The sequence below is a fragment of the Xenopus tropicalis genome, chromosome 8, assembly GCF_000004195.4.
Source record: "Xenopus tropicalis strain Nigerian chromosome 8, UCB_Xtro_10.0, whole genome shotgun sequence".
Classification (NCBI taxonomy): domain Eukaryota; kingdom Metazoa; phylum Chordata; class Amphibia; order Anura; family Pipidae; genus Xenopus; species Xenopus tropicalis.
The window spans coordinates 8431550-8442940 of record NC_030684.2 but is presented as its reverse complement, the minus strand read 5'-3'; the positions used below and the strand labels follow the sequence as shown (position 1 = coordinate 8442940).

The 11391-nt window shown below is 46.8% G+C and overlaps 2 protein-coding genes across 10 annotated transcripts in view; both read right to left on the bottom strand.

Moving 5' to 3' along the window:
• Positions 1-487: 487 nt before the first annotated feature.
• On the bottom strand, positions 488-3928 carry b3gnt10 (UDP-GlcNAc:betaGal beta-1,3-N-acetylglucosaminyltransferase 10 (putative)). The gene is made up of 2 exons (XM_002935226.5): positions 3326-3928; positions 488-1881 (listed from the first exon to the last, which is right to left on the bottom strand). Exons 1-2 carry the CDS (start codon positions 3329-3331, stop codon positions 769-771), a joined length of 1119 nt encoding a protein of 372 aa, XP_002935272.1. The 5' UTR covers positions 3332-3928; the 3' UTR covers positions 488-768.
• Positions 3929-5432: 1504 nt separating this feature from the next.
• vav2 (vav guanine nucleotide exchange factor 2) overlaps positions 5433-11391 on the bottom strand; it is a 162060-nt gene continuing 156101 nt past the window's right edge. For 4 of the 9 annotated variants that reach the window (XM_031890516.1, XM_031890518.1, XM_031890517.1 and 1 more), the window contains 10 exons: positions 11022-11138; positions 10495-10622; positions 8874-8945; positions 8746-8780; positions 8545-8661; positions 8372-8459; positions 8118-8253; positions 7764-7850; positions 5960-6114; positions 5433-5717 (listed from right to left, as the gene is read on the bottom strand). In XM_031890516.1, the coding sequence (XP_031746376.1) occupies positions 5670-5717; positions 5960-6114; positions 7764-7850; positions 8118-8253; positions 8372-8459; positions 8545-8661; positions 8746-8780; positions 8874-8945; positions 10495-10622; positions 11022-11138 (983 nt within the window). In that variant the 3' untranslated portion in view covers positions 5433-5669. 9 annotated transcript variants of the gene reach the window in all.

Sequence of the window (11391 nt, the reverse complement as noted above, 5' to 3'; positions counted from 1 at the left end):
TTCCTTCTCTGTATATTTGTATTTATACATATGGGTAGGAGGTGCCATAGTGTTTCCCTTAGACAGTACAGTATGGGGGTACAGCTTATTGTGTGCCCAGAACATTCCTTCTCTGTATATTTGTATTTATACATATGGGTAGGGGGTGCCATAGTGTTTCCCTTAGACAGTACAGTATGGGGGTACAGCTTATTGTGTGCCCAGAACATTCCTTCTCTGTATATTTGTATTTATACATATGGGAGGGAGGTGCCATAGTGTTTCCCTTAGACAGTACAGTATGGGGGTACAGCTTATTGTGTGCCCAGAACATTCCTTCTTAGAACATGATCAGCACAATATTCTCCTTTAACACAGTATACCATTCCAATCTACCATTGTTAGAGGAAGATGTTGGTAAGTGCCCTCAGTGTTTCCCACCTGTTTGAACCCAGCAAACGATAGCTCTGCACTGGAACACAATTACTGTTGCTCTTAACACAATCAAATAATTCCAATAAATATTTTATTTCTCACCACACAAAATAAACTGTGGGAAGAGGAAGCTCAGCTTCTGATAGGTCTACAGACGGGGCGGTTTTACTGGATCAAGTCGGACACATGAACAATTATTTACAGACTCTTTTCCTCCGACCCATCAGTTTGGACCTTCTCTGCAAGACCATTGAGATGTCTGGGCTGCAGATCAGCAATGGAGTTTGAGTGTCTACAGCTTCCTTCATTGGCTCCTCCCAGCCGTTCTGGAAGACCTATCACAAAATAAACATCTTAAAAATGCGGCCCGCCTTTCTTTATTTTATCCGCATTGAAGTACTTGAATTCACCCAGGTACGTCTGGACTTTACAGGACACCAGGCCGTAGTACGTTTCGAGGACAGAGCACTCCTTGCCGTTGCTCATGTCCCTCCAGAGGAAAGACAGTTCTTCTTCTCCCACCGAGGAGGAAGAGAAGATGAACCTGTAGCAACATCTGTTATACGTGATGTGTTTGGGGCCGGAGAATCGGGAGCTGTGAACGGGAACGACCCCTGCCTTCCGAGCACACATCCCGAGGAAGACATCTGGTGGTAGCAGCGTTGTCTCATCTTTGGAGACCAGATAGACCTTCCTTGCTACATCTTGAGAAATCACCAAGGCGGTCCCGCTGCAGTAGTCGGGGTAGAAGGCATCTGGATAGGAAGAAGTGGGGACAAAATGGAGACTCTTTGGTTCTCTATCTGGAACCCCCTGGTGGATGACTCTTCCAATGTAGACATCTTCAGAACGTCTTTCCAAGGTCAGCAGGTAGCTCAGATAATCAACTAGGCTCTCCACGTTCACAAACGCCTCTTGGTCGACTTTGAGGATGAATCTGGCGTTGGGGCAAAAGGTTACAATCCACTCCATGGACGTGATGACTTTCAGTGTTCTGTTCTCATAGGTATCCAAGAAGCTTGCTTCCACCATGTCCTTATGGACCTGGGATTCAACTAGGAGCTCCGCCTGAGTTTCTTCCGAGGTTGGCCTTCCCAAAGCAAACATCCGCACCACTACAAGGTCTTTGTAATTGGTCATGTTACCCCAAGTGCGTCGGATCGTGTCCCGCCTTGTCTTGTTTTCTGGGCTGCTGGAAACCACCATAAGCAGAAAGACATCCCGACCAGAACAAAGACCTTCCTCCCTAATTACATAGGACTCGGAGATATTTTTCTTCAGGAGTTGCATGTTCAGGTTCCTCGCTTGTTCTCTGATCTCAAGGAACCTTCCTTCTGTGTAAGACACGGGCACAGATTGCATCAGGTATTCCTCCATGAAGTCCGCTCCGAAGAGCAAGGCGTGGAACAGCACAATGTTGAAAAGGATGAAGCACCATTGGTGGGTGCGGAGCCTGCAAGGTGCCACCTAGAACACATTAAAAAGAGAATTTTTTATGTTTGGCTAGTAGAACCAAGGAATATGGAGAACATTCATCAATCAATAGGAGTGGACCTGTGGTGTTAAGACTGTTGGGGTGATATATCTGAACCAGCCCTTGGAGACACGGTTGTAACCAGTGATCTCCTTGATGCATCCTTAGGGCAAATAAAACTATCCTCTTCAGGGTATGGGAGGCAAAAGTGATTGGTGCAATTGCATGATCACTCTTAAGACATCCTTGCCAATCAAAATTAGCTGATGTGTGGTTAACCAGTCACAACTAAGTAATTAAGGCATGGCGTTCTCCTATAGGTCCTGTACCTGTTCTATATGAGAAAGCAAACTACCTTATTAAGAGGAGGACTACATGAATATTCTGTGGGTAGGGGGCGCCATATTGCTTAACCACTGGAATGGCTGTGAACTAAAAGCAATATGGCAGCTCTTTGTGGGAAATATGAATGGTCAGAGCTGAATATTAACTACAGCACCAACTGGAGGCCCAAACTACAGCCCCCCAGCATCTCCCCCACAGCCAAGGCCCAGCAGATTCAGTTGCACCACGGCCTTCTATTGTTGGAGGAGCAATATCTGGAAGGCTTCCAGTTTTCGAGTACAAGACTATTTCCCCTTTGCTTCCCGTCTGTTTTAGGGCAGTGGTTAATATTAACTTCAGCACCAACTGGAGGCCCAAACTACAGCTCCCCCATAGCCAAGGCCCAGCAGATTCAGTTGCACCATGGCCTTCTACTGTTGGAGGAGCAATATCTGGAGGGCTTCCAGTTTCCGAGTACAAGACTATTTCCCCTTTGCTTCCCGTCTGTTTTAGGGCAGTGGTTAATATTAACTTCAGCACCAAATGGAGGCCCAAACTACAGCCCCCCAGCATCTCCCCCATAGCAAAGGCCCAGCAGATTCAGTTGCACCACGGCCTTCTATTGTTGGAGGAGCAATATCTGGAAGGCTTCCAGTTTTCGAGTACAAGACTATTTCCCCTTTGCTTCCCGTCTGTTTTAGGGCAGTGGTTAATATTAACTTCAGCACCAAATGGAGGCCCAAACTACAGCCCCCCAGCATCTCCCCCATAGCAAAGGCCCAGCAGATTCAGTTGCACCACGGCCTTCTATTGTTGGAGGAGCAATATCTGGAAGGCTTCCAGTTTCCGAGTACAAGACTATTTACCCTTTGCTTCCCATTTGTCTTAGGGCATCATAAGGTGATTCCCTTTGCCCCAATGCAAACTGGGTGGCTCTCATGTTGCCCCTCTCTTATATGGTAACTGCCTGCCCCCTGCTGGTGCCCCTTTTCTTTCTCCCTGGTATTACAGATACCATAGCTTTCAGTTATGGGAAGGCTCCGGGGCATCAATTGCACCACATATACAGTAAATAATTGATCAGGACTCATATAAAATAAAGGTATTGCTTACCTGCATGCTTCTGGGGCTTCCCGTCCCCCTCGGGCCGATATTCACTTTAATATAATAATGCCCCGGAGGAACGCTATCAGCCCCTCGCCTCACTCCCGGCTCTGCTTATTGCTGGAAACCCTCCGGATAAAGTTACTTTCCCAACCACCTGATCCACGTTTCCACTCCGCCGGAGCCCAAGGCATAGGAAATAGGAGCCCACGGTGGGATCAGGTGGCACCGGCGCTTGTCTGTGTGCGCCCTACGGAACAGGCTCTTCCCAAGGGTGCCACGCAGCACCATTACTGTCAATAGCAGGATTAGGGGGCGTCTGTCCCTCTACTTTGGACTGTATATAATATAGCAGCATATAAGGGGCCAATATTTGATCTTTATTCATACAGAGCAGCCTATTGGCTGTGTGTGAGACATCATCATTGTGATATAATCTCACAATTAGACACTTTTATTTAAATACCAGGCTGCTGTTTTACCCCCTACTGTATATGATTAGGATATTCAAAGGGTTCTGTGACCAAACTAGGTTGAGAATTATAGGGGACACTTTATTATAAGAGATAATGTCTCCCCTACTGTAACTCAGTGACTTCTAATATCCTTATCATTTACAGTAGGGGGTACATTATCCCTTATAATACATGAGTGATACTCAGAGTTCCCTGTATAACTCAGCCTGCAGCCTTGTGCCTTTATATGGGCACAGAACCCCTCAGTGACTGCTAATATCCTTATCATTTACAGTAGGGGGTACATTATCCCTTATAATACATGAGTGATACTCAGAGTTCCCTGTATAACTCAGCCTGCAGCCTTGTGCCTTTATATGGGCACAGAACCCCTCAGTGACTGCTAATATCCTTATCATTTACAGTAGGGGGTACATTATCCCTTATAATACATGAGTGATACTCAGAGTTCCCTGTATAACTCAGCCTGCAGCCTTGTGTCTTTATATGGGGGGCACAGAACCCCTCAGTGACTGCTAATATCCTTATCATTTACAGTAGGGGGTACATTATCCCTTATAATACATGAGTGATACTCAGAGTTCCCTGTATAACTCAGCCTGCAGCCTTGTGCCTTTATATGGGCACAGAACCCCTCAGTGACTGCTAATATCCTTATCATTTACAGTAGGGGGTACATTATCCCTTATAATACATGAGTGATACTCAGAGTTCCCTGTATAACTCAGCCTGCAGCCTTGTGCCTTTATATGGGGGGCACAGAACCCCTCAGTGCCTGCTAATATCCTTATCATTTACAGTAGGGGGTACATTATACCTTATAATACATGAGTGATACTCAGAGTTCCCTGTATAACTCAGCCTGCAGCCTTGTGCCTTTATATGGGCACAGAACCCCTCAGTGACTGCTAATATCCTTATCATTTACAGTAGGGGGTACATTATCCCTTATAATACATGAGTGATACTCAGAGTTCCCTGTATAACTCAGCCTGCAGCCTTGTGCCTTTATATGGGCACAGAACCCCTCAGTGACTGCTAATATCCTTATCATTTACAGTAGGGGGTACATTATCCCTTATAATACATGAGTGATACTCAGAGTTCCCTGTATAACTCAGCCTGCAGCCTTGTGCCTTTATATGGGGGGCACAGAACCCCTCAGTGACTGCTAATATCCTTATCATTTACAGTAGGGGGTACATTATCCCTTATAATACATGAGTGATACTCAGAGTTCCCTGTATAACTCAGCCTGCAGCCTTGTGCCTTTATATGGGGGGCACAGAACCCCTCAGTGACTGCTAATATCCTTATCATTTACAGTAGGGGGTACATTACCCCTTATAATACATGAGTGATACTCAGAGTTCCCTGTATAACTCAGCCTGCAGCCTTGTGCCTTTATATGGGCACAGAACCCCTCAGTGACTGCTAATATCCTTATCATTTACAGTAGGGGGTTACACTGTTTATAAACTCTTGTGTATATTTGCATATAACATCTTTCTGTGTGTGTCTGGTGTATTAAGGGAGAAATTCGGCGAATCAGATCTGGGATAAATTCAGCGAATCAGCATACAGCCTCTGGCCGGAGCGGGAATTGTGGGTGCTTCCAAGAAAACATGATACAAACGCAGCCAGATCTGGAATGACTTTAATTCCGTTAAAAGATGCGCCGGCAACATTCCACCAATCAGTTCCTCATACGCCTGCCGTAGATCAGCATTATAAATCTTATATACAAGTAGTACGGGCGAAAGGAGCCAAAGGCGGCGGTCAGGCTCGGCCTGCGGAATGCAAGAGGGTGTCACTTCAGGGAGTGTCTGTTGTGCAAATGTCTCAGGTAGGAGGGGCTTGGTCCGGAGTGGGGGAGCTCATTGGACCCCTTCCTCTTCCACGTACGTCGAGGGAAACCACCCAATCTGTAAGAAGGAAACAGCAGTAAATATCACCTGGCTACAATCCGTTTAGCACATCGACTGGTTGCTAAGGGCAGAGGCCTTGGAAGCCAATTCATACACCAAGACACACACATCTGGATAGAGCCGCCATGTTTTTTTACCCACAATGACGTATCCCCGAAATTTCAGTGTGATGCATCAGCTACAGCTGCACCAGTGTTGCCCTTCTAAAGAGAAGCCTTCTGATTGGCCCACGCACTCACCCTGCCATTGGTCTCTCCTTTCCACCATCCCTGGTCCCCTCCAATCCGGCTGTAGATCCTGACGACGTCCCCTTCCCGTAGGGAAAGCTCGCGCATGTCTCTGGCGGCGAAGTTGTACCTGGCGATGGCCGTTCCTACCGGTCGTGGCGTGAACACTGCCGGGGGGAGAAAGTAAATGGTTTGGGGGTGAGGGGTGTGGCCTGTCTGTCCCATTGGCCATCTCTGGCTGCGGCTAAGGGCTTGGTGCTACAACCAAACACTGCAGCCACTTGGGCCACTCTATTCCTACAACTCATTGATTGTAAGCTCTTGGTACGTGGGCACCAATGGGTACACTTATGGGCACAGAACCCCTCAGTGACTGCTAATATCCTTATCATTTACAGTAGGGGGTACATTATCCCTTATAATACATGAGTGATACTCAGAGTTCCCTGTATAACTCAGCCTGCAGCCTTGTGCCTTTATATGGGCACAGAACCCCTCAGTGACTGCTAATATCCTTATCATTTACAGTAGGGGGTACATTATCCCTTATAATACATGAGTGATACTCAGAGTTCCCTGTATAACTCAGCCTGCAGCCTTGTGCCTTTATATGGGCACAGAACCCCTCAGTGACTGCTAATATCCTTATCATTTACAGTAGGGGGTACATTATCCCTTATAATACATGAGTGATACTCAGAGTTCCCTGTATAACTCAGCCTGCAGCCTTGTGCCTTTATATGGGCACAGAACCCCTCAGTGACTGCTAATATCCTTATCATTTACAGTAGGGGGTACAGTATCCCTTATAATACATGAGTGATACTCAGAGTTCCCTGTATAACTCAGCCTGCAGCCTTGTGCCTTTATATGGGCACAGAACCCTTCAGTGACTGCTAATATCCTTATCATTTACAGTAGGGGTACATTATCCCTTATAATACATGAGTGATACTCAGAGTTCCCTGTATAACTCAGCCTGCAGCCTTGTGCCTTTATATGGGGGGCACAGACCCCCTCAGTGACTGCTAATATCCTTATCATTTACAGTAGGGGGTACATTATCCCTTATAATACATGAGTGATACTCAGAGTTCCCTGTATAACTCAGCCTGCAGCCTTGTGCCTTTATATGGGCACAGAACCCCTCAGTGACTGCTAATATCCTTATCATTTACAGTAGGGGGTACATTATACCTTATAATACATGAGTGATACTCAGAGTTCCCTGTATAACTCAGCCTGCAGCCTTGTGCCTTTATATGGGCACAGAACCCCTCAGTGCCTGCTAATATCCTTATCATTTACAGTAGGGGGTACATTATACCTTATAATACATGAGTGATACTCAGAGTTCCCAAGTAAAAGTAGTATATTTATTTAGCTACTGGAGTTAAGCTCCAATCTCCCAGCAACCCCAGCCAGCCAAGCAAGGGCAGGTTCACTAACTGACCCAATGGGAATGTCTATACCTCCATTAGCTGAGGCTGCTGGGAGTTGCAGGTTGGAATGCTGTAGATCCAGGAATGATGGATATGAAAGAAGCAGGACTGTTGGGTGAAAAGACAAAGAAAAAGGACGTAACACATGAAAGGAAATGGTATTAGAAGGTGACTTCCTGCCCTGTGCCAGGCTAAATGAGACGGGGGGCTGCTTTATACAACCCCCCCAAACAGCAGCACCGAGCCCCCTGCTGCACAATGACAAACAGCTCCATGCAGTGCCCAGACATGACCACAAGGTGACGCTGTGTTCCACATGTAACGAAAGGCAGGAAATAAAACAAAAAAAAAACCCATTAAAAGGGCGCCAGTACCTGACCAGAAGGGAGTGGACGGGTTCTGGCAAGGGAAGTTGAGGCCCTGAGGACTGAGAAAAGAAAAGTTGTAGGAAGCGCAGGAGGCTGCAAAGAGGTCAGAGAAAAACAAAAAGGTAGAAGAACGGCAAGAAGTAAAGACCATTTCCAAAGCAGCAAAACCCAAATAATAAAGTTCTAGATTAGGTTCTAGATTAATGCTTACAATTGCAAAGTAACTGGGAGAAGCAATTGGACAAAATATAAATAATTTAGGTTAAATGGGAAAGCGCCGGTGTGACCAACCCGCCCACCAAGGCACGACCAATGGTAGGAGCCTCCAACTTATCCGCATACTGATCCGTGCGCTCTTACCTGGGGCCCGGGGCGTATTGCTGCTGCTGCTGCTACTGCTGCGGCCCGTTCTGGATTTGTAGGGGTACTTTAACGTGGTGTCCAGCTGCTTAAAGCTTTCCTTCAGCGAGTGCGTCTGATAGTATTCCACCAGTTCCTGCGCAGACAAAGACCAGGGCATCAGTTCCGCCACCAGTTCAGCAGGAACAGCCTGGTACTGGCATGGGCCTATATCTGCCCTATTATCTACCCCCCCAAACACGAGCCGCACTTACCAATAAGCTTTCAAACTTCTTGGCCTCTGTGATGTGGATCCAGTTGTTCTTCTCTACAACCTTTATGTGTTTGACTTCGTCATTGAACCTGCCGAGGGATAAAACGACAGTCAGTCGGAGGAGAGGCCAGACAGAGGCTATCAACTGGCACTTAGTAAGCCCTGGGTACATACTTAATGCTGATGGCGAAGCGTTCGGCCTCTGCCGGCCTCTCTCGGATTAGGTACGTCCCACTAACGTGGCCTTTGAGAAGGTTGTCCGCTTGGGGCCTCTCCACGTTACCGGCAAACCTACAGGGAGAAGATGGAGAGAAGTTAGCTTGGAAGGTCGGGAATGTTACGGACACAAAACATCAGTAATGTGCTGGGACCTACCACGGGTATTTACTGTAATCACTGCGGATCACAAGCTGGATGGGAAGAAAGGGAAAATAAGACTTGTTATGTAGTATTCAAAGCAATTTCATAGAGGAACGCCAAGGGAGTGATAAAGTAGCGCTTACTGGTTCCACAGGACATGGCTCCACCGAGGAACTTGGGAAATAACCAGACTTCTTAGTAAGCAATAGCCGTCCCTGTAGAGCAACAAAAACAGCAGCCATGTTAGTTTTACAGAGCATCAACCAGGCGGAGTAGGACATAGACCCGCCCCTCCAACCATCGCCAAGAATTAGTGCACCGAGCCTCAACATCTTCCATGAACAATTAGAGAATGGAGCCTTGAATCATCGTCTTCTCCCCACCACCACTGAGAATGAACACATTAAGCCTTGACTCAACCTATCAATACTAAAGCGCAACTCACCCACCAAGAGTTAATTGATGCACCATCTAATCTTCACCCCACTACCAAGAATTAGCACACTGAGTCACAGCTCTTCACCCCACCACCACTGGGAATTATTGCAACAAACCTTAACCAACCACCAACTACTGGGAATTACAGAACCAAGCCTCAAACTCTTCATCCTACCACCGAACAACTCAAACTCCATCTCAAATCTTCACCCGCGCCACCAAGAACTAAGAATTCAACACTGAGCCATGATTCTTGACCCTAGCACTGAGAATTAGCACACTAAAGCTTGACTCGCCACTGGGAGTTTGTGTTTAGCTGAGAATTAGCCATTGAGCCTTGGTTCACACTCCACAACTGAGCATTAGCGAAGAAAGTCTCAAACTCTTCATCCTATCACCAAGAATGATTACACTTGGTCTTGAATCTTCACCCCGCCACCAAGAATTGGCAAACTGAGCCTTGACTTGCCTCCCATCACCAAGAATTAGCTCAATAAGCCTCAAACTCTTCATCCTATCAACAAGAATGAATGCACTCGGCCTTGAATGTTCATCCCACCACCAAGAAATGGCAAACTGAGCCTTAACTTGCCTCTCATCACCAAGAATTATCTCAATAAGCCTCAAACTCTTCATCCTATCAACAAGAATGAATGCACTCGGCCTTGAATGTTCATCCCACCACCAAGAAATGGCAAACTGAGCCTTGCCTCACCTCTCATCATCAAGAATTAGCTCAATAAGCCTCAAACTTTTCATCCTACCACCAAGAATGATTGCACTCAGCCTTGAATCTTCATCCCACCACCAAGAAATGGCAAACTGAGCCTTGCCTCACCTCTCATCAAGAATTAGCTCAATAAGCCTCAAACTTTTCATCCTACCACCAAGAATGATTGCACTCAGCCTTGAATCTTCATCCCACCACCAAGAATTGGCAAACTGAGCCTTAACTTGCCTCTCATCATCAAGAATTAGCTCAATAAGCCTCAAACTTTTCATCCAACCACCAAAAATGATTGCACTTGGTCTTGAATCTTCACCCCACCACCAAGAATTGGCAAACTAAGCCTTGACTTGCCTCTCATCACCAAGAATTAGCTCAATAAGCCTCAAACTCTTCACCCTACCACCAAGAAATGCCAACTGAGCCTTGACTCACCTCCCACCACTGAGAATTAGCTCAATAAGCCTCAAACTCTTCATCCTATCACCAAGAATGAATTCACTCGGCCTTGAATCTTCATCCCACCACCAAGAATTGGCAAACTGAGCCTCAAACTCTTCACCCTACTACCAAGAAATGCCAACTGAGCCATGACTCACCTCCCACCACTGAGAATTGGGGTCACCTCGCAGCAACTCGATCACATCGTCTTTCTGAAACGTTAACACGGGTTTCCCTGGAGGCGCCGGGTTTCCAAAGTAGTTCTGTACCGCAACCATTTTAGGCCCTAGAAAGAGGACACGGCGGTCAATAACCCAATGGGCGTAGAGCGCCATCATGCAAATCCTCAGGGAGCCGCACTCCGTAGTATCACACAGCATGCAACAAGCCTCGGCCTCTATACCCTTCTACTTAGGGGGAGGCTACGAACATGGGCAGATCTGCGTCACTGCAAAATAAGTCTGGCTTAACCAGCTGAGCGCCGACGATAAATCCCCATGTGGGCGGAGCTGCTTATCGTAATAAGGTCGTTAAATTAAATTATTGAGCTTGATAATCAGATGCGTCAAACGAGAGGCTATAAGTTCATTAATAAATCACAGATATGGATGAGTTTTTAAGCCAAGCTTATTTCAAGGACACGTTTAGGATCCTTCCCGGACCATGCGCGTTTCGGGCTCCGTACCTTGGTAACATTTGAGATTTATCAAATTACATGAGCTGTTTCTCAGAAGGCCGGAGAAATCATTTGTCACTGCACTTCTCATTTTCTGCTGTGTCCTACATGGGAGAGTCCTGCCCCCTGGCCGGGAAGGGAGCAGTGCAGGTTAAAATTGGTGCCCGGGCGTCGCCCAAAACCAGTGCATGCACATTGCCTTATACCAACGGGGGGCGCCAGAGGGAACTGTCAGTGGGATGGACCATAGGGCAACAGGCAAACATGGCTGGGACTCGGGTTGTGAAATGGTAGGTTAGAATGGATGGCGCCCCCTATTTATATGTATAGTTATGTGTAACGGTCTGTCCCTTCTCTGCACTGCTGGTTCTGACTCCTG